The sequence below is a fragment of the Urocitellus parryii genome, chromosome 4, assembly GCF_045843805.1.
Source record: "Urocitellus parryii isolate mUroPar1 chromosome 4, mUroPar1.hap1, whole genome shotgun sequence".
In the NCBI taxonomy this organism is placed as follows: Eukaryota; Metazoa; Chordata; class Mammalia; order Rodentia; family Sciuridae; genus Urocitellus; species Urocitellus parryii.
Window position 1 is genome coordinate 205,122,416 of NC_135534.1, and position 24,882 is coordinate 205,147,297.

Below are 24,882 nucleotides of genomic sequence, written 5' to 3' on the forward strand. Positions count from 1 at the left end.
TGCTTCTGCTAAAGGTAGCCTTTGCCGGTGGAGATGGGGCCAGGCTCCTTCCTCCCTGTGAAACAGCCAGGAGGGCTATTTCTTGCCGAGAAAGTCTACAAAGGCTCAATTCCCAAAGATGGCCTGCAAGTTGGTTGGTTGAAGGTGGAACACATTTCCCATAGAAACCTGGGTTACCAGCCTAGCCTACAAAACTTTTTATTTGGCATCATACTTAAAGTAGCAATTTGCTAATTGTGAGGGCCTCAGTTTGGGGCTCTGGGAAACAAGCTTACAGGACAGGTGGGAGGAGGAAGAGCTGGTCTTTTCTTGGGGCCCTGGTTTGACTTGAGTTAGGCAGAGGCTGCAAGGCTTGTCTTCTTGTTCTTGGGTTCTCTGTCCTTCCCCCTCAGGTCTCCAAATCTCCTGGCACTTTTCCTTTCCTCAGGGCTTCTCCAGGCAGGGTCTATTCTCCCAAATGTCACATGTTCCAGAACCTTCCTAGTTCCCCATCCCTTCATGCAGGTACTTGCAGCTGGATCTTAGAAGGGGGATTCATGCTGTGTTGAGTGGTAGCCCTCTTCTCAAGGGCTGTGTCTCTGAAGGAAGCGCCAGCAGCTCACTGCCCTCTCCAGTCGTTGGTCTGGGCCTGCATCCCCTCACCAATCCTGCTGCAAGCTGTGCTTTGGCATTCAGTTTCTCATGTTTAAGAAAGCTGCACCCCAAACCAAATGGTTATTTCCACAAAATGTATGAATCCCCTCACCAAGTGGGCCACACAAAGCCTGTAAGTGTCCTCATATCTCCTTCAGTTTTGTTCCAACTGAGCTTGTGGTAAACTCATTTAAAAAAACAAAAAACCTTTGGGTTTCCAGACATCTTTGGATTTTGGAATTCTGAATGAGGATTTGCAGCTCATGTTTCTCAACGTCCCAAAGCGGAGGGTGTTCTGTGGCTTAGTGTGAGGTGTGCCTCTGGTTTGGCACATTGTGCTCCCCTGTTTTCCTTCCCCCAACCTCTGAAAATACAAATTTCTATTTAAAATTGTGGCTTTTTTTTCGGATTACAAAAGTGCTGTATGCTTGTTTTTAAAAGTAATATGTAGGCCAGGCACAGTGGTGCATGCTTGTAATCCCAGTGGCTCAGGAGGCTGAAGCAGGAGGATTGTGAGTTCAGAGCCAGCCTCAGCAACTTAGCAAGGCTCTAAGCAATTCAATAAGACCCAGTCTCTAAGTAAAATGCAAAAAAAGGCTGGGATTTTCCCTGGGGGGGGAAATGCCCCCCCAAAATAAAAAAACCCATAATATGTAACTTAGAAAATGGAAATCCTTTATATTGCATTTCCTAGATATGACCATTGGTAACTTTGGTGTTTAACCCTTTAGTTTTTTTTCAATTCACATACTAATATGTGTATGTGTTATTTATGTTAGGATGTATAAATGTTTTTACGAAAATGAGATTATGCTAAATATAACCTGCTACAAATTTTCTTTTTTTAAAATATTTTTAGCTGTAGATGGACACAATATCTATCTATCTTTCTATCTATCTATGTATTTATTTATTTATATGTGGTGCTGAGGATCAAACCCAGTGCCTCCTCACCTGTGCTGCGAGGCAAGCACTCTACCACTGAGCCATAGCCCCAGCCCACATACTGCAATTTTCTCTTTATTTTTTAATATCTAGGCTGCCTTTCCTAGGCCCATAATATAGATTTTCTTCCTTTTAAAAGCTTTGAATATTTCCATTATGTGGTCATATCCTTGTTTACCCATCACCTTATTGATTGATATTTGGGTTGTTTCCAAGTTTTTTTTCAGTGTAGTAAGTGCCTTTGTGTGTTCCTCAGTCTCTTTGACAAGTGCATCTGAAGGGAAGGTTGCTGTAAGGAGCTGTTGGCCCCATAGGTACTGCTTGAGTTGGCTCTTGAGGAGACAGCAGAGTGCCACTGAGCGGGTCCTACTGACTGTCTCTCCTGCTGATACAATGCAGGAAAGTTCCTATCTTTCCGCTTCCCCAGTCCAGGGCCAGTTGTTTTAATCCGCCAGCCCTATTTGGGAAAAGGGCTCACTGGTAATTTACTGGTCTCTGCTTATTTGGGAGTTGGTGGGTTTTTTCCTAATGTTGTTTGCAATTTGTGTTTCTCTTTTCCATCATTAAATTGCCTGTGTATCAACTTGGTTTTATTTTTCTAACTCTCTTGCCCAGTTAGGCAGTGGGAGGCCAGGCCATGGCTACTAAAGCCTCATCCCCAGCCCTATTTTGTATTTTATTTAGAGAGAGAGTCTTACTGAGTTGCTCAGCGCCTCACTTTTGCTGAGCTGGCTTTGAACTTGTGATTCTCCTGCCTCAACCTCCTGAGCCGCTGGGATTATAAGCGTGCCCAGCTAGTCTCTCTTTTTTTAAGACAGGCCCTTACTGAGTTGTCTAGGCTGGCCTCAAACTAATTATTCTCCTACCTCAACCTCCCAGGTTGCTAGGATCACCTCGCCTTTTATCTTTGCAGAGTAAGGAAGGCAGGAGGCTCGTGGGTTTGGCTTAATAAGTTATTTCTTTGTCCTGGAAGTGCATGTCTGGCTCTGCTAGGGTCAGGTGTTAGAGTCTTGGTTTAGAAAAGAGAAATAACAGTGAGCACGCATGTGTATGTATGTAGCCGGGGAGGGATTCTAATTACCTATTTGCCATTTCATTATCTTTATAAAGATTCTTCAGAGGAGACCCCTTCAGGCGCTCAGAACTTCATCATTCCGAAAAAGGAGATCCACACAGTTCCAGACATGGGCAAATGGAAGCGTTCTCAGGTACCCATGGTGTCTGTACTGTAGAGTTAGAACTGGGAGAGAGGTTGGGCCTCTTCATAGACAGGGTTTTCTAGGCATGACTGAGGCCATGAGTATCTTGGCCTTTCTTATTCTTGGAGCCTGAGTTGTCAGAAGTAAAGGAGAGGAATGGCAAGGTTGCTGACTGTCCCTTGCCCTCAGGGGCAGCCTTCAGAGATGCTGGATCAGGAAGTCTCAGGGCTAGGTCCCTGGTAGCCCTAGAAAGTTCTACTCTGGTTGTCATAGACCATGGCCTTGAATATTGTTGTACTGGCTGAATGTGAGTATTCTGAATAATATCTGTCACTGGGATCCAGTGCGTCAGAGATAGAAAAGGCTGTTTCATGTTCACTTTGGCCAGGGACATGGCTGAGCCTAAAAATAGCTAGGGACTGTGGGCAGACAGGGCTCAGGGTTTCTCTGCTGCTCAGCTCAAATAGTGGCAAAAAAGAAAACAGCTTGTACATGCCAGGCTTCTGGTCCAGCTGTGGAAAGATGGGGACTGAGAAAAACAAAGCCCATTTTGAATTCTTAGGGAAGGCCTTGGGTCCAGCTTCTATCAAGCTCCTACACCTGATCTGGTCAGCTGGGATAGAGAGTGGCTGTCATTCATGCAGGCGGGCAGGCCAGGGGCCCTTGTGTGCCTGGCAGATTCTCTGAGGACTGGGATCTGCTCTGCTGCGTTGAGCCCAGACCCTGCAGCTCCTGTGCCTTGTCTTGGTGGGTCAGGGGTCACCAGCCTATGGCTCTTTCTTCACATGTCTGCCTCTCAGTGTTCTGAGTCTTCCCTGGATAAACATCTTGGCCTCTCCAGCTGCCCAGAAAACTGAGTTTGAGTCCTTTAATCTCTAGCTTCCCTGCCTCAGAGTTTCTCAATCTCCACCGTGGACATTTTGGGGCAGAGAATTATTGCAGGTGGCTGTCCCAGGCGTGGTTAGCTCTACCCATTGAATGCTAGCAGCACCTTTTTACTCAATTGTTAGCACCAAAAATGTCTCCAGGCATTGTCAACTGTCCTCTGGGAGCCATTGAAACCTGCTTCTCTACTTTCACCTGCTAGTGTATTGGGATCCCCAGGATCCCTGTGAGGCAGTGAGTGAACACATTGTCCTGAGCCATTCATGGGCTGTGTGTGAGCTCTGCGCATTTGAGTGATATGAGGGGACTGGTCTGACTTTGCCGCCTGATTGGGCTCTGCAATGTATGTGTGCCTTTCCTTTTGCTCTGCCTGTGATCCCACACAGCACCTGAGATGGGCATGACTTGCCAAGATGTCAGTCAATCTGCTGACTACAAGACATCACCGAGCAAGACTCCACCCTTTGAAACCCAATCTCTTGCCTTATTTGGGTAGAACTTTCTATCCAATGTCCTTTCCCCAATTAATAGAGAGGTTCAGGGTGTGCCTGCTCTCTTGCCTCTTACCTCCCTTGCTCCCCTTGCCTTCTAGCATGGGAGCTGATACCTGAGGTCTCAGAGCCATCCCTAACCTCAGCAGTTGAGAAAAAGTTATTTTCGTGTTTGAGAGGCTTCTTCGCCGTTTTCATAGTTATAGATACAGCCAACTCTTTTGCACCCAGCTCATCTCATCAGCTGGTATGGGCTGACAGGAGTGTCTGGTGTAGGAATACCTGGTTCCCATGTGCATTCCAGCCTGGCTCTGAGGAGGGGTCCAGCAGGAAGCTGGGGTTGCATGTGCCAGGGACCTGGCTGTAGGCAGAACACAGCTCCTGGAAGCAGAGCCTCTGCACTGCAGCCAGACACCCTGGAGGACATCTGGAAGATGATGGGGAAGGACCCTTGGAGGTCTTCCCTGGAGTCCTAGAGTGTAGCACAGTGGTCAGGCGCCCAGGTACTCTGCTATGGAGTTGGGCTGGCTGGCTCCCAGCTCCGTGTCTGGTGAGGTCTTGGTCCTGGAACATCTTGGGCAAAGTACTCCTCCACTGGAAGTCTTGGTTTCCTCATCTGTGAAGTGGGGACAGCAGTAGTATCCCCCTCATGGGGGTGTTGTGCAGGAAAGCCACTGGCATCGACAGTAAGCATTCAGTGAGCATAACTAGAACCAGGTGTCATTGTACTTGGGAACTGCCAGCTTTACTGAGTATGTGACATTATGTGTTGAGCCCTCCCATGGGTTTGGGAGCCAGAGCAGTATGGGTGGAGGTGGGGTCTGATGCCCTCTCCTCTGTTTGCTAGGCCTACGCTGACTACATTGGATTCATCCTCACCCTCAACGAAGGCGTGAAGGGGAAGAAGCTGACCTTTGAGTACAGAGTCTCTGAGGTAGGCGGAGCCTGCTGCTGTGCCACCCTGGCTGCTCGCCAGATACGTGGTTTGTTCTGCTGTCCGTAGCTCTAACATTTTATGTCTGAGGAGATGAAAATTTAAAACTGGAATCAAAGCCAGTACACAGATTTGTTTTGTTTTGTTTTAGTAGCAGGGATTGAACCAGGGGCACTTTACCACTGAGCCATATCCCAGCCCTTTTTATTTTTTATTTTGAGACAAGGCCTTGCTAAGTTGTTTAGGGCCCTGCTAAGGTGCTGAGGTTTTGGCTTTGAACTCAAAAGTTCTCCTGCCTCACCTCCCAAGCCACTGGGATCACAGGTGTGACCACCTCACCTGTAACTCTTCGTCCAGTTTATACCTGCATTTTTGTTGGTTTTGGTCCTGGAAATTGAACCCCAGGGATTACCTGGCATTTTAATATAACTTTTGAAACTAAAATAAAGGACAAAAGAAGTAAATGTGCTCCCTGGAGAGATCACTTATTGAAATGTGTGTAACCCTATCAAAAAAGCTGACCTTTCCCTCAGTGCCTCTTGGCACGCCTCTTGGCACTGCCACTGAGTGACTGCCTCATCCGCCCAGCCCTTGTTTATTTAAACAGCCCTGACTTGAGGGTTAAGGTTGTGTCCCTGGACACTGCTGCTCTGATCACAGCTGACACACAGACCTGTGGGCCTATTTCCTGAGGTTTCATTCTCAGAAGGGGAAATGTGAAGCAGAGGTCACATGCAGTTGTTTGGTTGGTGTTTGGTTTGCACTGCTCAGTGGTGCTTTCTGGTGGTTCCACAGGCAGATTTCTTTGTTCGGGGTGGTCAGGAACTGTGGGCAGGCAGAACCTGTGGGAGGGCGTATTTTGCAGACTGTTCACTGTGGCAGTGCCATCTACCAGGGCTAGGTCCTAGGCCTTCAGTGGCCTCTTGGGTTCATGTTCTAGTTGGCCTAGAGCCACTGTGAACCTCTTATCTCTGCCATCAGAGCCTAATGTCCTCTCTCAATGCTTTGGCCTACCCAACCGCAGCCTGGGGCCTGTTGCGTAAGGGCTGGCTTGCCCTGGCCCAGTTTCTTCACCTTCCAAGGCTGACATTGCCCACTCGGCCCTCACACTGTGTCCCTGGTGGATTTCCTCTTCTTGGGCCCTCTCTAGCTACTCAGTGGCCCAGGACTTGTTCCCGTCCTCTTGGGGAAGCTAGGCCTGTGCTGGGTGTAGATAGGTAGCCTTCCCTTGGGAGCCAGCCCACCAGTGGCTTTTAGGTTGGTTCTTCCTGGGCTGTGGCTCAGGGCACAGGTGACTGGCAGGAGAAAAGGTTCCTCCTTGAGCCTGTGGGGAGGTTGCTCATCTTGCTCAGTGGGCCAGGAATATGGAGGGGCTAATTAAAGGGGAATGTCATAGTTACCCCAGCAGATACTTAGCTGCCAATCCCTCTCTGGTTCCTCAGCTGCTCCTGAGGGTATATGGGAAACGGCTACCATGCCAGGCATTGTCTTAATGTAAGAGCTGTTCTTTTGGCAGGATGTGGCATTGTTTATGTGCTGGGGTTCTGGAGTCAGGCTAACTGGGATTGCTATTGCACCACTTCCAAACCTAGTGACCTTGCCCTTTTTGATTCTTGGTGTCCTCATCTGTATGGTGAGAAGAGACAACAGATGTATGTATGTATGGCCCCAGGGAGGGGCCCCTGAAATCTTGTGCAGGGTTTTTCCCCACCTACCGTGCCTGACGGACTACAGGCCCTTGCTGCTCTCTTGCTAGTGTTCTCGATAGGTTTTACTGGGTACTAATGTTTATGCTATTGCTTCATCTGGGGTCTTTCTGACCTGGGTTCATCCCAGTGCTGGCCTGACTCTGAGCAGAGATGACTAATTTGGTCTCCAGCGGTCTCTCGGCTTCTGCCCACAGCTTGCAGGGTAGCAGAGGAACTGTGCATGGCTTGTGGCCTCTCCTCCTTCCGCCTGCCCTGCGCAACTGCTGAGCTGCCTTGTCCTCTCAGCTCTGGCTCCTTCCTCACAGATGGTGGCTGCTGCTCCAGCACAGGCAGAATGACCTGGCTACAGCTTCCACACACTGAAGCCGAGAACAGCCTGGGGCAGGGAGCGGGTCTCAGCCTGTGATTAGTAGCTTTTATATTAGATTTAGATTGTACTTTAGATTTAAAAGATAGATTTTATTTTAGATGCCTGTCCTACTCTTTGGGAGTTATTTTTTTTTGTTTTTGTAAAATAAAGGTGATAGTGGATAGGAGGTTTATTTTTGTTGTTTGTTTTTCTAACATGCTAAGGGGGCGCGATGAGATGATGGCTGATAAGAGTTTTAGGGGAAGTTTTCCTGGTCCATGAAATCCAAAAAGGAAGCCCTGCTCTAGGCAGAAGGAGGGCCCTCAGGTTATTCTTGGTGCTTCAAAGGGAATCCAGCTCATAGTCCCCCACCTCCTTCACTCTTCCCTCCACAGACTCCGCAGCCTCTGCATTTAAAAAGCCCTCTCCAGGAGGAGGAGCTGGGAACCTTTTAATCATTCATTGACCCAGCTGAACTGGCAGCTGGGGCCTGGCTCCTGCCTCTTGGAGCCACGCCTTGGTCTCCTTCAGTGCCCAGGGAAGCTGGGGCCTGGAGGGACCTCCAGGGAGGCTGTGCTTCCTGGAGCCAGGCTTCCCTTATCACCCTTCTTGAGCCCTGGTTGCTGCATGGGGTCTGGTTTGGGCTGTGCTCATGAGCAGTTCCTGGTGACCTGGTTCTTCACAAAGCCAGGCTGTAGCAGCATTTGCTGTCATGATTCGGCAAGGCAGCTTTATGCCACCCTAGCAATCTGCCTCAGCCAGGTATTAAAGGGAGAGTTCTCTTCCTTTCCCCTATGTGCTGAGCACAGGTACAAGGGAGCTGAGGGGAACGGGCTGCACAGCCCGGCACATTGCCTGTGACGTGGTTGGTGCTTCCTGACTGGACACAGCTGGGTCTGCAGACTAGCCCGTATTTCATTGGCCAAAGTCCCCCCACTACAGGGAGACAATAGCCGTTGGCATCTCCACTCACAATAGCAGCCCTGCACACAGCTGCAACCTGACTCTGCCTTTAAGACACTGCTTTTTCTGTGGGCATTGCCCTGCTGGTTCCTAGCTATTGCCAGGGTTTCCTTGAGGTTTCTCCTGATGCCATTCGTTCCTGTAGACACAGGTAGGATCTGCCTGGTTTGGGATTGCCTTTGCGTGCTCTCTCCCTCCTGCCTTCAGTTCTGGCCAGCTCCTCCAAGCCACAGTCTCTAGCTGCCCAGATCTGTTTTCTGAGTGATGTTTGTGCGCTCATGCCTCTCGTCTCCGTGGCACCGTTTCCACTCCCTGGTCCCTGTCTTTTGAGGGAAAGGTGTTGAGGTGGGCGTTGCATGTGATGGTCCAGCATTTCCATGGAGGTTGAGTCGAAGATCATTCACCATAGTGTGGTCTGTGGTGTGAAACAATTGGAAACGGCCCAGACATTTAGTAGCAAGGAATTGCCAGATCAATTGCCATGCACTGTGCAGTGGGATGTGCCCACTCAGTAGGGGCATCATAGCATTCAATTTGTGCTGATGTGGGAAGAGGTTCCTCTGGGTTTCAAGTCCACATGTGCATCAGTCACCCCGCCACCCTGTGTGGGCACTGTGCACCGTAGGAACCCTTGTTCCTGGACTTGAGATGAAGAAATGGAGGCTCACAACTATAGTTGCAGCAGCTCAGTAGTGTTTTGGCTAAGATTTGAATACAGGCCCATCTGCCGTTAGAGTTCGTGCTAAACATGGGAAAAGACAAAGTATGAAAAGAGCAGAGGGGGCTAGGCTGGAGCTCAGAGGTAGAGCACTTGCTTAGCATGTGTGAGGCACTGGGTTTCGATTCTCAGCACCACATATAAATAAAATAAAGGCACATTGACAACTAAAAAGTACATTTGAAAAAAAAAGCAGAGGGCATGTTGAGATGTGGATCATTTGTGAATGGCAGGCCACTCCCCACTTTCATTTCCTTCCTTTCACACTTCTGTATTCTGGGAGAGAAGGTGTCCTTATGGAAGGCCACAATAAACTCTATTTTAGCAAAGCTCAGGGCCGGACTTGTGCTTGTCCAGCAGCCCTCCATAGAAAGAGTGCTGAACCATCCATTCCTTCCCATTGGCCTAGTGCTGGTCCCTCTCTAAAGCTCCACTGCCCCTTGCACCCATGACCCTCCTTCACCTTCAGGATAGTTGGGAAGAAAGGGGGTCAGCAAGGAGGATGATCAGAAGGTGCCATGGTGAGGCGTCACCATCTAGCAGCAGTTGGGACTTCCCTCGGTTGCTCTGGCCTAGGGCCACAGGTCACTGACTTGGTACCTCTCTTCCACTGTGCAGGCCATTGAGAAGCTGGTGGCCCTTCTCAACACACTCGACAGGTGGATTGATGAGACCCCTCCGGTGGACCAGCCCTCTCGATTTGGGAACAAGGCCTACAGGACCTGGTATGCCAAGCTCGATGAGGTAAGGCTGCCACAGCACAGACGTGGGGTGGGCCGGTGGGAGGCTGGTTCTGGCACTGGAGGGAGAAGGGCCTACGTGTGTGGAGCAGGCATTTCAAGTTTTCGGACACATAAAAGTCACAGGGAATTTGTTAAAATGGCAATTCCATTTTCTCAAATTGCAAATGTGTTTACCGTATGTCCCAGACATCTTCTGGGAACTGCTACTGTGGTTACATGATCTCATAAACAAGCTTACTTTTTTACTTAATTATTTGTTTTTTGTGTGGTGCTAGGGATGGAACCCAGGGTCTCTCAATTGCTGAGTTAGTGCTCTACCACTGAGCTAAATACCCAGCCAGGAGGCTGCTTGTTAAGTTACTGTTGGTATTGGCAGCAGATAGGAAATATCCCAAGTACCCATCGAAATACTGGGCCACCCACACCATGGAGTACCATGCAGCTATAAAGAAGAATAAGGACACTGTGCAGGGAGCTCATTGGAAGGGAATCTGTGACTTAATGTCAAGTGAAGGAAGAGCCCGTGTAGTGATGCAGGTGGTGAGAAAGAGGAAATAAAGTACGTGTGTGTGTTGCTTGCATTTGCGTGAGGAGCACCCTGGACGGTGCACAGGAGGCTCTTCCAGCAAGGCTTCTTCTGAGGGTGGGGAGGGGTGGAGAGAGACCTGAGCAGCCCATCTAAAGTGTTTGCTTGGTATTGGGGATTGCACCTGCGGCGCTTTGTCCCTGAGCCCTTTCCCCAGCCCTTTTTTAATTTTTTGAGAAATGGCCTTGCTAAGTTGCAGTTCTCCTTCCTCAGCCTCCCCAGCCGCTGGGATTACAGATATGCGCCACTGCACCTGGCCAGCCAGATGGATCATGACCTATGTTCTTACCATTACACTCATCACCATGTCAAACTGCAGAGTATTTGGGCTCTCCATCAGGGAGAGTAATGCTGCTTGGGACATTCTTTTGTGTTTCTTTGGCATATTTATGACACAGGCTCTTGCTGCTCTGGAGTGTGAAGGATGTTGACTATGGGGACAGTAGCCTTGGCCTCCCAGAGTCCTTCTGGGCTCCCAGTGAGTTACCAGAAGGAGAGTAGATTCTCCGTCCTGGCCTCAGACCCCTGTGCCCAGGGGGAAGGTCAGTAGGTGATAGGTGACCTCAGGGTATTCTTTCTGCTGTGAAAAGTAAGTGTCCCTCCTTCTGAGGCACTCGGATCAGGGCACAGGGCCATCCTACATGGCAGCCTGGGCCCCAGCCAGGTGCTGCCCCACATACTACCTGACCTGCTGCCCTCTCTTTGTGTCTCTTGTGCTATCAGGAAGCAGAAAACTTGGTATCCACAGTTGTGCCCCCTCAGCTGGCCGCAGCCGTGCCTGAAGTGGCTGTCTACCTGAAGGAGTCTGTGGGGAACTCCACGCGCATCGACTACGGCACAGGTATCTGCTGCTTGTGGGGTCTGTGTGGGTTTGGCCTCGCAGCTTTCTTCTTGCTGGGGATTGTTTCATGACCCTCCAAGCTGGCAGCAGTTCCCCCAGCCCTCACAGCCTACTGGGGCCTGCTTGGGTGCCCTTGTTTTGGGGAGGTGTGTGTGGTTAGCCTAATGCTGCAGCTCTGGATTGGGCCACCAGGGGGAGCCAATGCCACATGCATGGTGGCTACTCAGAGCTGATTTCTGGTTTTGTAAAGATAGTCTCTGTGAGCTCGGTATCATCACTCGAATAATAATTGATTGAGCACTTACTATACCTCAAGGCAACTGCTTACAGAAGCTTTGTCAGATGAAAGAGCCTCTGTGCCCCTAGCAGCATCTGGCCCCACTCCCTGGTGCCTCTTGCCTCCTACCCGTGTTCTCATTTGTTACTATCTCCCCAGTACCTGACGTGGACAATGACTACAAAAATAGTAGGTGCTCAGTAAATTGGGTAGGCATGCTGAATGAGTAAAACCATAAAATAAAATGTACAATCCCCCCCCCTTTTTTTTTTTGGTACTGGGGATTGAACTCAGGGGCACTTGACCACTGAGCCTCATCCTCAGCCCTATTTTGTATTTTATTTAGAGACAGGGTCTCACTGAGTTGCTTAGTGCCTTGCCATTGCTGAGGCTTGCTTTGAATTTGCAATCCTCCTGTTTCAGCCTCTCCAGTGGCTGGGATGACAGGCATGAGCCACCGTGCCCAGCAGGTACGTGTCTTTTTAAGAAGCTAATAGCCTGGCTAGGTATAGTGACTCACGCCTGTCATCCCAGCCACTTGGGAGGCTGAGGCAGGAGGTTTGCAAGTTTGAGGCCAGCCTCAGCAATTTAGCAAGGCTGTAAGCAACTTAGCAAAACACTTTTCAAAGTAGAAAACAAAAAGGGCTGGGGTTATGGCTCACTGGTGAGGTTTCCCTTAGTTCAATCCTTGTATCAAAAAAGACAAAAAACAAAAACTAGCCTGGGCCTTTGGGGAACTCTTATGGATGTTTTGGAAAGGCCCAGGTCCTCCTGGGTAGGAGAGAGGGCTTGTTACCTCCTCGCTGGCCTCTAGCAGGTCAGGAGCAGCCCGGACTTTCTCCCGGAAGACTGTCCACTTGGCTGTTTCTTCTCCCCTAGGGCACGAGGCGGCCTTTGCTGCCTTCCTCTGCTGTCTCTGCAAGATCGGGGTGCTCCGGGTGGACGACCAGATAGCTATTGTCTTCAAGGTGTTCAATCGGTAAGGGGGAACAGGGGCAGGAGAGGCGCTGCTGGGGTTGGGAGCCAAGGGGGTCTCTTGTCCTGGGGTGGGGTGCCGGAGGGTCTTTAGTGCCTACAACCCTTGTCCTGTCCTAACTGAGCCCTGGCTGTGGGCGTCCACAACTCCTTGTTCACCTGGTTGTGGCCTCAAATGAAGGCCAGGGAAGGAAGTGTCGTGAGCTATGCTCCTGGTGCTGGGCCTGTGAGGCACCGTCCTGAGTCCTGCTCAGCTCACAGAGTCCCGTGACAGCCCTTTGAAGTGCAGGCGTCCCCTTCCTTTCACAGAGAAGGAGACGGTCTCCACTGAGATGCCTCAGCCCCTGAAGCCAGGCAGCCCACTGGGCAGTGCCTTGTGCACAGAGCCTCTGCTCCTGGGTGCGTTCCGCCATGCCAGTGCACAGGCCCACAGGCGGTGCGGCCTGCGGAAGCCCCATTCTGACAAAATGGGAGGTTGGAGCTGAGAGGACCAAGGAGATGATCTCTTAGACTCCCGCCAACCTCTCAACAGCACCTGGAGGTTGGAGAAGTGGAGGCTCTTGCCTGAGGTCTCACTTGCTGTAGTTGATGGCAACAAAATCCAGTTTCCTAGTCGGTGTTTTGTCCTTTTTCCTGCAGAAAGAAGACTTGAGTGGGGGGACAGAGTGACGTGGTTTGGAGGTGCTGGCTGGGCCTCCCGTCTTTGTCCAGCTACGCCCTTCTGTGGTTCTTGGCTGCCTTCTTCTGGAGGCAGGGGCTGAGGGGTGGAGACTGTACTCACTTTTCACCCCCTTTTCCCATGCAGGTACCTGGAGGTTATGAGGAAGCTCCAGAAAACATACCGGATGGAACCGGCTGGCAGCCAGGGTGTGTGGGGCCTGGATGATTTCCAGTTTCTGCCCTTCATCTGGGGCAGTTCACAGCTGATAGGTAACGGAGGGGGCACCCATCCTTTTGCCTGGACCCTGGGTGCCTTCCGTGTGCCCCTCCTCCCTTCCCTTCTTCCTGCCCAGGGCAGACAGTGACAGCTTGTAAAGCCGGGCATTAGACCCGCTATTGATGAAGACTGTTTGCTGTCGACCTTCTGCTGTGAGCCCGCGTGGCTGGCCGGGGGAGGTGGAGGCCGAGTGCCACCAAGATAATGGAAAGTGACATGGGCTGGAGCAAGGATGCATAATGGACTGTGTGAAATGCACCTTGCTCCTGGCAGCAACTGCGGGATTTTATGTTGAAAACGAGGGGCTCTTTCGATTTGATGACCAACGTCATCCACTTATTATCAAGCTGTGTGCTGGGGCCCATCAGGGAACTGCTGCCATGCTGGGGTGTAGGCTGCTTCCTGTGGGGCTTGGACAGGCCTGCTCTGTGATGCCCCACTGTGAAACTTCTCCAGACGTGGTCAGTCGCTCAGGATCCACCAGTGGGCTGGGGGTGTGTGTCATAGTCTCTATTATTTTTTTATTTTTTTTAGTACTGGGATTGAACCCAGGGCACGTAACCACTGAGCCACACCCCCAGCCCTTTTTATATTTTATTTTGAGATGGCTTACTGAGTTGCTGAGGCTGACTTTGAACTTATAATCCTCCTGCCTCAGCCTCCCAAGCCACTGGGATTATAGGCGTGCACCACTGGGGTTCATCTGCACTCGGTTCATCTCTATTTTATAATGTAGGCTGAACTGCCTACAAGGTGATACTTGGGTGCCTGTTCGTAGAGGACCCCTCTCTGTGTGAGGTGCTGCCCTCAGTGCCTAGGTAGAGGTTACTCCCTGACCCCACAATCTTCTCAGTGACCCAATGGAGGGTCACCCAGTGAAGGGTCTTTGCCCGCATAAGGCCAGGCGTGGTGCTGAGTGCTGTGTGGTGATTTTTGTCATGTGGTCCTCAACATCCCGAGGGGCCACTGTTCTCATCTTCACCGCCCAGGTGAGGAAACAGGGCTGACCTCCTTCATCCAGGGTCACAGCTAGAGAGAGACAGCCATCTGAGTGCCTGAGAACACAGTCAGGTCACTTCATGGTGGACACAGTTTGAGAAGCGCGTTTTCAGGTGGTCTCATTGTGCCAGCATCCTGTGCTTCCTGCGCCGCCTGGGACAGCTGAGCCGTACTTAGCTGTCTCCTGCAACAGGCCGGTGGCCATAAAGATGAGGCGTTCCAGGGGCTGGGGATGGGGCTCAAGTGGTAGTGCGCTCATTTGGCATGCGCGAGGCACTGGGTTCCATCCTCAGCACCACATAAAAACAGATATTGTGTCCACCTAAAGTTTAAAATATATATATATATATATATATATATATATATATATATATATATATATAAATAATATATAAAGAGGTGTTCCAAAACAGTTTTATGGTACTTTTTTGTACATAAGAGTATACTCTTAAAATAATGATAAAAAGTATAGTATAGTAAAAACATAAAGCAGTAGCAGTCGTTTATCATCATGATCAGGTGTTATGTATAGTACCTAAGTGTGAGTGTTGTTTTCTGTGACTGGTAAGGCAGCAGGTTTGTTGCACCAGCATCACCATGACCTTGAGAGTGACAGGTTCTGCTCCATACTGTGGCATCATGATGGCTGCATCACTAGCTGATGGGAGTGTTTGAGTTCCATTACACACACACGCGCACACACACACACACACATTCTCTCTCTCTCTCTCTCTCTCTCTCTCTCTCTCCCTCCCCCTCTCCCTCCCCCACCCCGTTTCTGTCTCAGTGCTGGGGTTTGAACCCAGTACACCATGCCTGCTGCCACATGCAGCACCCCAGCCCCTCCATGATCATCTTGCAGGAGGATTGTTCCTGGGCATGGTCCCTCATTGACTGAGCATCACCATGTGATGCACAACTGGACACACAGAGAAGGCCATTTATTGCTCTTGCGAGGTCAAGTGTTGAGGACATTGCAGGCAAAACTGGCCCTGGAGAGTGCTGGGCTGGGGAGCCCAAGTGGCTTGAGGGCCTGTTCTGACCTCCAGGGCTCTGCTCTTCCCAGACCACCCGTACCTGGAGCCCAGGCACTTTGTGGACGAGAAGGCTGTGAACGAGAACCACAAGGACTATATGTTCCTGGAGTGTATCCTGTTTATCACTGAGGTGAGAGGAACGGGCAGGAGGGAAACAGCCTCCAGCTTAGGAGAACCAGGGCTGATGGCTTTGGGATGGCTCAGAGCAGCCCAGGGTGGGCTACCAAAGGTGGCAGGGGTGGCACTAAAAGTGGGCATTGAAAGAGAAAGTCCGTTCTGCCTTTCCTGAAGGGGCTAACCAGCCTTCTGGACACTGCAGGACTCTTGATCTAAGACTCAATTACTAGCTAGACTTGGCGACCTGTGCAGTGGGTCTGAAGGGGTGGTGGGCATTGTGGGGGGAGGGCCAGCATCTTCTAGGTGGGGTCTCCAAAGTCTGCAGAGCCATTGTAGGAATGGAGGACTAGAGTGACCTGGAGGGGACAGCTTTTCACCTAAAGGGACATATCTTAGTGCCTGAGGACATGCGCCTGAGTGAACTGTTAGAAGTGAAAATGAGCAGCCTGTGGTGGCAGTCGCTGGGCCCAACCCACCTGGCAAGGGCTCTGACTGCAAGCTCTTGTCTCCCTAGGTGGGAACCCCCATGGGTGGTGGGGTTCTACGGAATCCCTAGGCCTCGCCTTAGCTTTTTGAACCAGAACCTCAGGGGACAAGCACCAAGAGCTGTATTTGGACACCTGACTGCAAGGAAATCCTGGGGCCCAGGGCTCTTAGGGCCTTGCTTCCAGGAGGTGTGGAGACTCCATGTCTCTACCCTGTGCCTGCAACCCCCCATCCCTGAATTTGCAAAGGGTGCCCTAACTCTGCTGTCTAGAGGTGGCTCTTATCTCTTCCCTAAAGCCACATGCTTGTCTGCCCCCTGGTGCCTGTGCACTCCCACCCCAGGGGGCTGCCTCCTTGGCAGGGAAAAACATGGTTAGCAGCCTAGAGTTCACCCCCGCTCCTGGTCAACATTCGGCTCAGGCTTCTGCCAAACTCCAGAGGCCAAAGGGGAATGACACATTTTTTCCAAGTCAGCAAATGGAGCTGGGACTGATGGCTGGATGGCTACTGCTTTGCTTTTGGAGATCTGCTGCCTTCAGCAGTGTAGTTGGCCCAAGGTCGGAAGGACTCAGCAGCCTGGCTGTCTGCCTTGAAAGCCGATCATGCACTGCTTTCTTGGGAGTGCAGTGTGGGGGTCTGCAGAGCCCTGGGAGGCTCTGGGATGAGAAGAAGAGCAGGTGGGAAGCTGGGGGTGCAGATCAACCCCCCCTGGCCTTGAGGCCCAAAGGCTAAGCTGTCTGGTTCCCTCTGGTGGCTGTGCCATGCTCCTAGATCCCTGTCAGTAATTCTGAGAAGGAGGAATGTCGTGGGAGCTTCAGGGACTATGAGAATTGAGTCCATGCTAAAACTTTGCAATTTTTGTTTGTTTAGTTGGTTATGGTGGTATAAAAACCCCAAAACCTTTCTTGAACTGTAGCCAGTAGGTGGCGCTAAAGGCACACTGAACTCTGGGTGAATTTGGTAATATTTAATTGAGGGAAATGTGGGAGCTGGGGGCAGTTTGGGGCTGTTTTGCACCTTCTCTGCAAGGGCTGGTTTTCAGGGGGTCGAGACTCACTGAAATACATGGTGTTAAGCTGTGGATTCTGGGGAACGTGTGCCTCAGAACCTGCTGGGTAGCCTCACACTTGTATTTAATTCTACTTCAGAGCCCTCTTGCACTTTAGTGTGGTGGGTGGGTGAGTGGCCTGGTTTGGTGCACCCAGACTCGGGTTCAGGAGCCTGGGGGTTTATGTGGAGGCCCTGTGCTCTTTGCTGAGAAAGGGGGCGATGTTATTTTGGAGACCTGGAAATTCCTAAGGTTTGATGCAGCTAGGAGGTTAAACCAAACACCAAGAAGTTGGGAATCTTGGAATTGGGCTGCTCTTCCTGAGTCTTCTGCTGCCCTAGTACCCCTGGAATGCGTCCCCAGTGAAGGACCCTGTGCTGGAGTTTTTCTTCTGCTTTGGGAAATGAAGCTCTGGCGCCTTTAAGAGCCCAGGGCAGGCAGGAAAAGAATTTCAGTTTCAATCTGGCTTCTAAATTTGGAGTTTTGGGAAGGGAGGGATCAGATTTCAGCTGGAAGGGAAGGAGCTGACAGGAAGGCGCTGTGCAGAGCCTCCCCCACCCCCTGCCCATCCCCCTCAGTTACTGACAGAGGAACCATTTACAAAAGGCCGATTCTCTGGGGAGTGGAGAGGCAGGAACGCAGCGTCTGTGAGTAATTTCCTGCTCAATATGGCTGCTCTGACTCACACGATTCCCCTGGGGTCACTGCGGGACTGCAGCCTGCTTGCTCGTTCTCTCGCGCTCTTCTCCCTTTGTGGCTAGAATGAGCTAATTTTTTTCGTCGCCTTGCCCCCAATTTCTTTTTTCTTCCTCATCTGTTTTCCTTTCCCAGAGTTGCAGTCTCCTTCTGAAGGACTTAGGCAGACCTGGGGGCTCTGGAGGCCTGGGGACATCTGCCTTTCCATACAGCCCAGCCTCACTCTGGCTCTGCCACGAGGCCACAGAGGCCTTTGGGAGATGCAGCCCATGCCCCTGCTGGGCAAGGCCCGCCTTCCCTGCGTCCATCTGCATGCCTTTGCCTTGCAGAGACCAGGGTGCCTCCCGGGCAGTTTGCTCACAGGGCCTGGGAGTAGGCAGGCTGGGCCAGCGCCTGCAGAGAACCCGGAGAAGGGGCATCTGGGAAAGGCTTGGGTGGCATCTTGGCAAGTGGGACAGTTGGAATAAAGCTGTGCAAAGGGGCCCTGTCAGCTGGGGTGCACTGATGCTATGAGGTGCAGGGAAGGGCCAGGAAGAGCCTCTGGGGACCAGGGCACAGATGGACTCTCTGAGTTGGCCTCCCTGGAGAAGTGAGGGGCCTGCCCAGTGGGTCCTCAGTTGGGGGTGCCACTCTGTGCTCCTGAGGGCTTTGTGCCCCACCACCCAGAGGGAACTTAGGGCTTCTCCATTCTGCTTGGAACATGGAACAGTCCCCCACTCTCAAGCCTCCATGCACAGCTTCATCTGGAACTTTCCACCCACTCAGAGTCCAAGGCTCCTTCCTTGCCAGACTCAAGCCTCTTTGCTTTGCAGTCTGTCTCTGCAGTCTGGGGCCCCAGTGCTGAGTCCTGTTCCCCAGCATAGTGCTGCCTACAGGCTGGGGAGGGAGCTGGGATGGTGTTGTAAGCCTCATGCTGTGGAGTGCAGAATAGCTCCAGACACCACACACACACACACACACACACACACACACACACACACACTTCCCTCTCCCAAGTTGTGAATGTTCTTCCTTCCTGGAGGGTCAGACTTCTGGGCTAAAGGATAGACTGTGTCCCCTGCCAGTCTTGCTGTTGTGGTTGCCATCCCTTCCTCCCTCCTGCCAGCCAGGCTGTCTTTCCTGAATCTGCTGCTTGTGCCCCTGCCTCCTGTGCACCCCACATTCCTTCCCTCCCTTGTCTGCCATGCAGGGGACAGTGGATGCCTATGTTTGGCCAGACCCACCACAGCCCTCCTGCAGCCCCTTTCCTCTGCCCCGCTAGCTCTGCCTGGCAGGTGGGGACCAAGTATGCTGCAGGGAATGGGGGTGTCTAAGCTGCTGCTGCTGTTATCTGAATGGGAATGAGTCCACTGCTGGAGAGGCACTCTGTGGCTTGAGGGAGCTGGTAGGAGCTGTACCAGGATCTGTGTGGCCATGACATTTTCTGTGGGTGCAGGATGTGGCAGGTGATAGAAACCCAGCCCTTATTTTTGCTGCAGGAAGAGTGATAACTGGGGGTACAGGCAAGTGCAGTTGTATTTTTCCAGTGGGCCTCAGAGGCCAAGGGGACCCCTGCTTCTGGCACTTGCATGCATGTGTGCCCTCAGAATATGCTGTGGCCTGGCCCTGGTGTGTACGTGTGAAAGAAAGAGCACAGGCCGCAGGGGACAGGGCCAGCCTCCGGGTGACTTTCTTTTAGCTGGTGGTCTTCTTTTCCAGATGAAGACCGGCCCGTTTGCAGAGCACTCCAACCAGCTGTGGAACATCAGCGCCGTCCCCTCCTGGTCCAAGGTGAACCAGGGTCTCATCCGCATGTATAAGGCTGAGGTGAGTGGCTGCCGCCATCCCCCTGCTACCGTGCTGTTTGTTCCTGGGGCTGGGGACCAAGCGGGTGGGGGCCAGGGCTGCTGCGCCCACCCCCATTGTTCTGCTCCAACTCTTAGCCTGTGACACCTGGAACCTCAGAGTCCCCATCTGGTGTGTGGGCAGTCAGAAAGGCACTGGGCTGAGTCCCGTCTGCCCAGTGAGCCCAGAGGACCCTCAGGCAGCCTGAATGTCTGTCCCTGTGGTGACAGGAAACAAGGCATTCTTGGGAAGGGGCTCCTCCAGAGGCCCTTTCGGAAGCCCTGTGTGTGGCTGCCGAGTGGGTGGGGATCTGCAGGGAGGCTGGGAACTGGCATTTTAATGACCAGTGGCAGGTACTGTCCCTACTCTCAAACCTGTGGCTGGGAGGGGCCTCGGGTGCTAGAGCTCCCCCTGCTGGGGGGTGCTGCCCCTCTCTTGGTGCCTCCTGCCCACAGCTCCTTGGCACCACCCTCCCAGCCTGGAGAGAGCCGATGTCTTTTCATCCTGCTCCTTCCACTAGCCCTCCCATGTCTTGGGCACACTAATGCAGAAGCTGCTTGACCTTGGCCAAGGAAGACCTGGACCTGTAGTCCCTCACCTGAAGCCATGGGACCCCAAAGTACCTTTGGTGGTTGTCCTGTGGCTGCCCGTGTCTTGACTCCTGGTCAGTCTTCCTTCCCTCCTGTGAGGGGGTGCTCAGAGCTTTCTCTGTCTATGAGTGGCGGCAGGACCAGGGAGGGGTTGAGAGGGTAGCGTGATTTAGTAGCACAGATGCTTCCAGCTGGCCTGTCTCCTTGCGCTTGGCCTGAAGGGGTTAATGGCGAGCTGCTAGAGCTGACCAGACCTCTCCTTCCGCCCCTCCCCCTGGATCCCCTTCCTCTGGGCTTCACATCCTGTGTCTGGGTTCCAGCCCACATACCTCTCTAATCTGAGAGGCAGTTGCTGGGGCTGCCCAGGCTCCTTCCGGCCTGAGTACACCCGGGTCAGTATCCTCTGTCCCAGCTCTGTCCTTTCTGACAGCTCTGCTGGGAACTTGAGCACAGTGCTGGCCCTCTCCACCCCTGGGGACTGTCTCAGCAGTGGTGGTAGGGGTGCCTGCCCCACTCGTGTGTCAAGACAGTGCTGTAGCTGCCTTCTTTCCCTGTTTGGGACCTTGGCCCAGGGTCCCCGAGGCAGGCCAGAGACAGTGCAGGCTGTCAGCAGGACAGTTGAAGGGTAAAGGTGGCCGGCATTTCTATGGTTGTTGAACACAAGGAGGACACTGCTGAAAATGGCCACCAACTCAGGACGAGTCACGGGAGCAGCAATAGGTGACAAGACACATCTACCGGGCTGCCTGCTCTGGGAGCTGGGATTGCCCCTGCCCTGGGTGCTGCCAGGTGACTCCTCTGAGGGGTAGAGCCCAGGCTTTATAGTGTCCCCCCCTCACTTCTGAGTTGGCAGCAAGCAACCCTTACCTATGGTCCCCAAGGGCCCAGGGAACTTTGTCAGCCCAGTTCTCATATGGCAGTGGGGACCTTTGAGACCCACCACTTTTGAAGTCCAGAAGGAGGTTAGCAGGACCAGGGCCACGAGCCACAGTTGGCTGCTGGAGGGAAGTGGCCTCCTGAGCAGCCACAGAGCCTGCCCAGGCCTGGTGCTGGTGCTCAGGATTCGGAGGACCTGCCTGGCCTGCCTTCCCGGGGCTTTGCGCGGTAGTGCCTGTCTCTTCTGAGGTCGTCACTGTGTCTGAGGAGACGCCCCCTCTACTTGAATTGCTGGGACCTTCAAGGGCCTGGTGTTGGGAGCCCTGTGAGGGACAAGTTGAGGCAGCTCTCTGTCTAGGTGCACGGCAGGGCTGCCTGGTGTGCCTAGAAAAGGGTTTGCTGGAGGCTCCCTGCCCGGGAGCCTTGACTTCTTCCCAGTAGCCTCTGGCCTCTGCTCTGCCCTGGCCTCTCCTGTGGGTTCTCACATGAGAGCTGGAGGCAGGTTGACCTTTGACCTTTTCTGGCATTTCAGGGCCTGCTCTCCATATTCCCACCACTTGCAGATGATCAAAGCATAATGGTAGCTGCTTTGTCCCTGGTTTGGATCTGCTGCTCCTCCAGGAACCACACCAGGGGCCTAGCTGTGGCTTGGGACCCTGCTCACCTGAGCCTTGTGTCCCTCTCCTTTCCTCTGACTTGTGGACCCCCCAACCCAACCCACCCCCCCATTTCTGCAGCTGGTTTCTGAGGTGAGGGAAGTTGGTCCAGTCCCAGCACCCATTGTCCCTCTGCATTAGCTTGAGGTCAAAACCATAGCCAGAGCGAAGCTCTCACCCGCTCTGAGGCCGTAAGTCTTGTTCTAGCCCAGCCGTGAGGCACCTAGCATACTGCGTGTTTCCGTGGCCAAAGGTGTGGGCGGAGACCCTGACCAGCCTGGCAGACCCTGCCTGCCTGTCTGGAGTTGCTGCCCTGAGACTTGAGCTGGACTGTGGGCACAGGAGGCCAGTGCAGGGCTGTGGCCAAGGCTTGGGCTGCCTGTGCACTAAGCCAGCCTCTGGGGCAGGTCAACCTCTGTGAAGGGGCTGGGCTAGGCGGGTTCAGGGTGTCAGCGTCCAATGTTCTTGCCCCTGTACCCACACAGGGCTGCAGGGAACTGCTTTGGGTGTCAGCTGGTTCTCATTGTCTCACTCTGAAGTGCCAAGATGCCTTTTTTCAGTCCAGAGAACCTAAAAGTGGAAAAAATGGGCCCTAGCTGCTCTGTAAGCTTATGTTCAGACGTTCTCGTACCTCTACGGCCAGGACCTGTGCTGGGCTGGGAGGTCCCATGATTAGGAAGGTCCTTTTTGTCTCATATCCAGCTTTCCCTCTGGACCAAGTGACGTCTCTTGGCTTCCACTCTGGGGCCAGTCTGGCTCCTCCTCTCCCTCTCCCTCCCTCCCCCCTCCCCTCTCCCCTTGCTCTCATGATAGGGAACAGGAGAGTATCTGTCACCCTTCCTTGAAGGCCCTGCTCTGACTTGGCCATTTCCTAGGTCCTGTTGGGACACCGGAAGCAGCTTGTCCCAGCCTCCTTGGCTGTCCAAGCTCCCCGGAGACCTGAGTGGCCCATCTTGGCCTGCCGGGTGCTGTGTGGCCTTACCTTTCCGCTCTCTCTTTTCCTCACAGTGCCTGGAGAAGTTCCCTGTGATCCAGCACTTCAAGTTCGGAAGCCTGCTGCCCATTCATCCTGTCACATCTGGCTAGGAGGGGCCAAGCCACCAGCACCATCCAGGCCGGGGTTCCTGTGCCCTCCCTGACCCTGGCACGCCTCCTCCTGCCCCTCCCTCTGTTCTTCTGTTTGATGAGAGGCTGTTGACTGGGTGGGTGGGTAAGTGGGGACTTGAGGAGGGCTCAGATCCCAAAGCTGAAGGACCCAAGTTGGGAGAAGTGACCAAAGTGTGGCCAGTTTCCTGACCTCCCCTGTGGTGGATGGGCAAGAAAAAGGGACAGGATCTGTTCCCCACTCCTGCTCCCTGCCCCTCTCCTGCTTTACCTGTCCAGTCCCACTCGGAGGCAGGGGCTGAGGAGACACTGTTTCCATTGCTGTCTGGTCCAGTACTTGGTGAGGCCTTTCTAGGGGTTAGGGTGGCTGCCCCACGCAGGGGTGGGTCACTCCTAAGCCATGTAGTGAGGGCATATGGGCTGGAGGCTGAGGCTGGCAGGCAGCCATGGGGTGAGCAGGGTGGGTGTTGGAGAGGCCTTGACTGTTCTAGCCAGTGACCTTCCAGACTCCTCAGGTGGCCCCAGGGCTAGAGTGCACCTTTACCCAGAGCTCCGTCCTGGCTTTCTGTGCTCCGGCCCCTGACTTTGCCAGATTTACTGTCCATAGCTGCATACCTCCACCCCCCACCCACCCCCACCCCGGGGCTGGCCCAGCTATGGAAGCTGCCCTTTGGGTAGGCCCTGGACACCCGGGAGAGCCGTCTCATTGGGTGGCCTGTCTTCCCAGAACTCTCCCCAGCAAGGAGCGGTGACTGGTTGGCGGGGCGGGAGGCCTCGCTGTTGGGTCTGTGGAGAACCTGGATTCATTCCTCCAGCCTGTCTAGGGCCCGGCTGCCTCTGCCCCCTCCTCACTGCACAGCTTCCCCCGAGCCCTGGGCTTCTGCCCTGCTCCTCTAGCAGGTTGAGTGGCCAGTGTGGGAGGCTGGAGAGGCTGCAGCCACACACTCCTCGTCCTCCCGCCCCCTCACGGGATGAGGTAAGCAACGGCCCCCAGGCCCAGGCACTGACTGGAGCATGGGAAGGGCTGCCTGGCAGGCCCCCAAGGGTGGGGGTGCTGACAGCAGCTGGCCACGTCTCTCCTGGGGCTGTTCCTGGGCTGACTCTTGCAGGCTTCCCTGCCCAGCCAGGCCTGCCCTTCTCCACAGCCCCCTCCCTGGTGTAGTCTACAGAACCTTCAGGGAGGGGGCACTGAGAAGCACAACCGAAGGCTTGAACCAGGACCAGCCAATGGTCTGGGCAGAGGCTGGGACAGGATTTTGAGAGTCACAGATGAAGTTTCCCAGGAGAGGCCCGGGGCCTGCCTCCCTCCCAGGGTTAGATCACCACCCTCCTGGTTCCCATGTGCCCCCCTGGGCCTGTAGCTCCTGCTCTTTTGTTGCTGTTTGGATTAAAGCCTCTGTTTTGCACCTGTTGCCTGTGTGAGGCCCATCTTTTCCTGCCACCTTTCTGCATGACTGTCCCATCAGGTCCTTTCCTGTGGGCCCCTGTGTCTGGGGCTTGAGGGATTTCAGTTTGGGTTGATTTCCCTGGCAGTGCAACACACGGAATTCAGGCTCTGGAGCAGAAACCAGGATTCAAATCCTGCCATCCCTACCCCCAGTGACAAGGTTGTGGGTAGATGACCAAATCTCTCTCAATCCCAGCTTCCTCATCTGTAAAGTAGCCATTGGATGTGAAGTCCTCAGCCCAGGTCTAGCACAGAGCAAACGCTTGTGGTCACGGCTGCTGGTTGTGGTGCTGTTTGGTCCTCTGGTGGAACTTGGTCTCATGCCTGCAAAACATGAGCTCTGCCACTGAGCTGTGCCCAGCCTGCTGTGGCTGTTGATGAAGCAGCCCCTCTAGGCATGGCACTGGGACACACTCTGCAGTTCTTAAGGGGGTGGCCTTCCTCCTCCTCCTCCTCCTCCTCCTCCCCCCTCCCCCCCCCCCCCCGTTCCTGTAGTGCTGGAGTGGTGAACAGTCTTAGCTGCTTTCCCCAAGCCCTGGAGGCCTCAGCACTGGGTCACCTGTACCTCCTTTAAGGGGTTCCTTTAAGCACATGTGAGGCCAAACCTGAGGCCTGCTGCTGGTGATGGGACAAGGAAACCCAGGACAGTTGACTTCTTTCTGAGCTTGTCATTTCATAGGTGGTGGCTGTGTGTTCATGGCAGCCTTGGATCCAAAAGCAGTGATGCTGGTGGGGGAGTGTGTTGTAAAGAAAGCAGCAGCAACAGCGGGAAGGTGGGGTGGAGAGGTTTCTTGAACTAGAGGAAGCCTCAGCCGAG

At 53.2% G+C, this 24,882-nt stretch overlaps 1 protein-coding gene across 1 annotated transcript in view; it reads left to right on the plus strand.

The window, feature by feature from the left end:
- Positions 1 to 24,029, plus strand: part of Ptpa (protein phosphatase 2 phosphatase activator) — a 27,231-nt gene extending 3,202 nt beyond the window's left edge. Inside the window, exons 3-11 of the mRNA XM_026386371.2 lie at positions 2,689 to 2,786; positions 5,001 to 5,087; positions 9,445 to 9,570; positions 10,879 to 10,996; positions 12,153 to 12,252; positions 13,054 to 13,178; positions 15,251 to 15,351; positions 19,267 to 19,374; positions 22,523 to 24,029. Of these exons, the coding sequence (XP_026242156.1) occupies positions 2,689 to 2,786; positions 5,001 to 5,087; positions 9,445 to 9,570; positions 10,879 to 10,996; positions 12,153 to 12,252; positions 13,054 to 13,178; positions 15,251 to 15,351; positions 19,267 to 19,374; positions 22,523 to 22,600 (941 nt within the window). The 3' untranslated portion in view covers positions 22,601 to 24,029. The remainder of the gene's footprint in view (positions 1 to 2,688; positions 2,787 to 5,000; positions 5,088 to 9,444; positions 9,571 to 10,878; positions 10,997 to 12,152; positions 12,253 to 13,053; positions 13,179 to 15,250; positions 15,352 to 19,266; positions 19,375 to 22,522) is intronic.
- Positions 24,030 to 24,882: the final 853 nt, after the last annotated feature.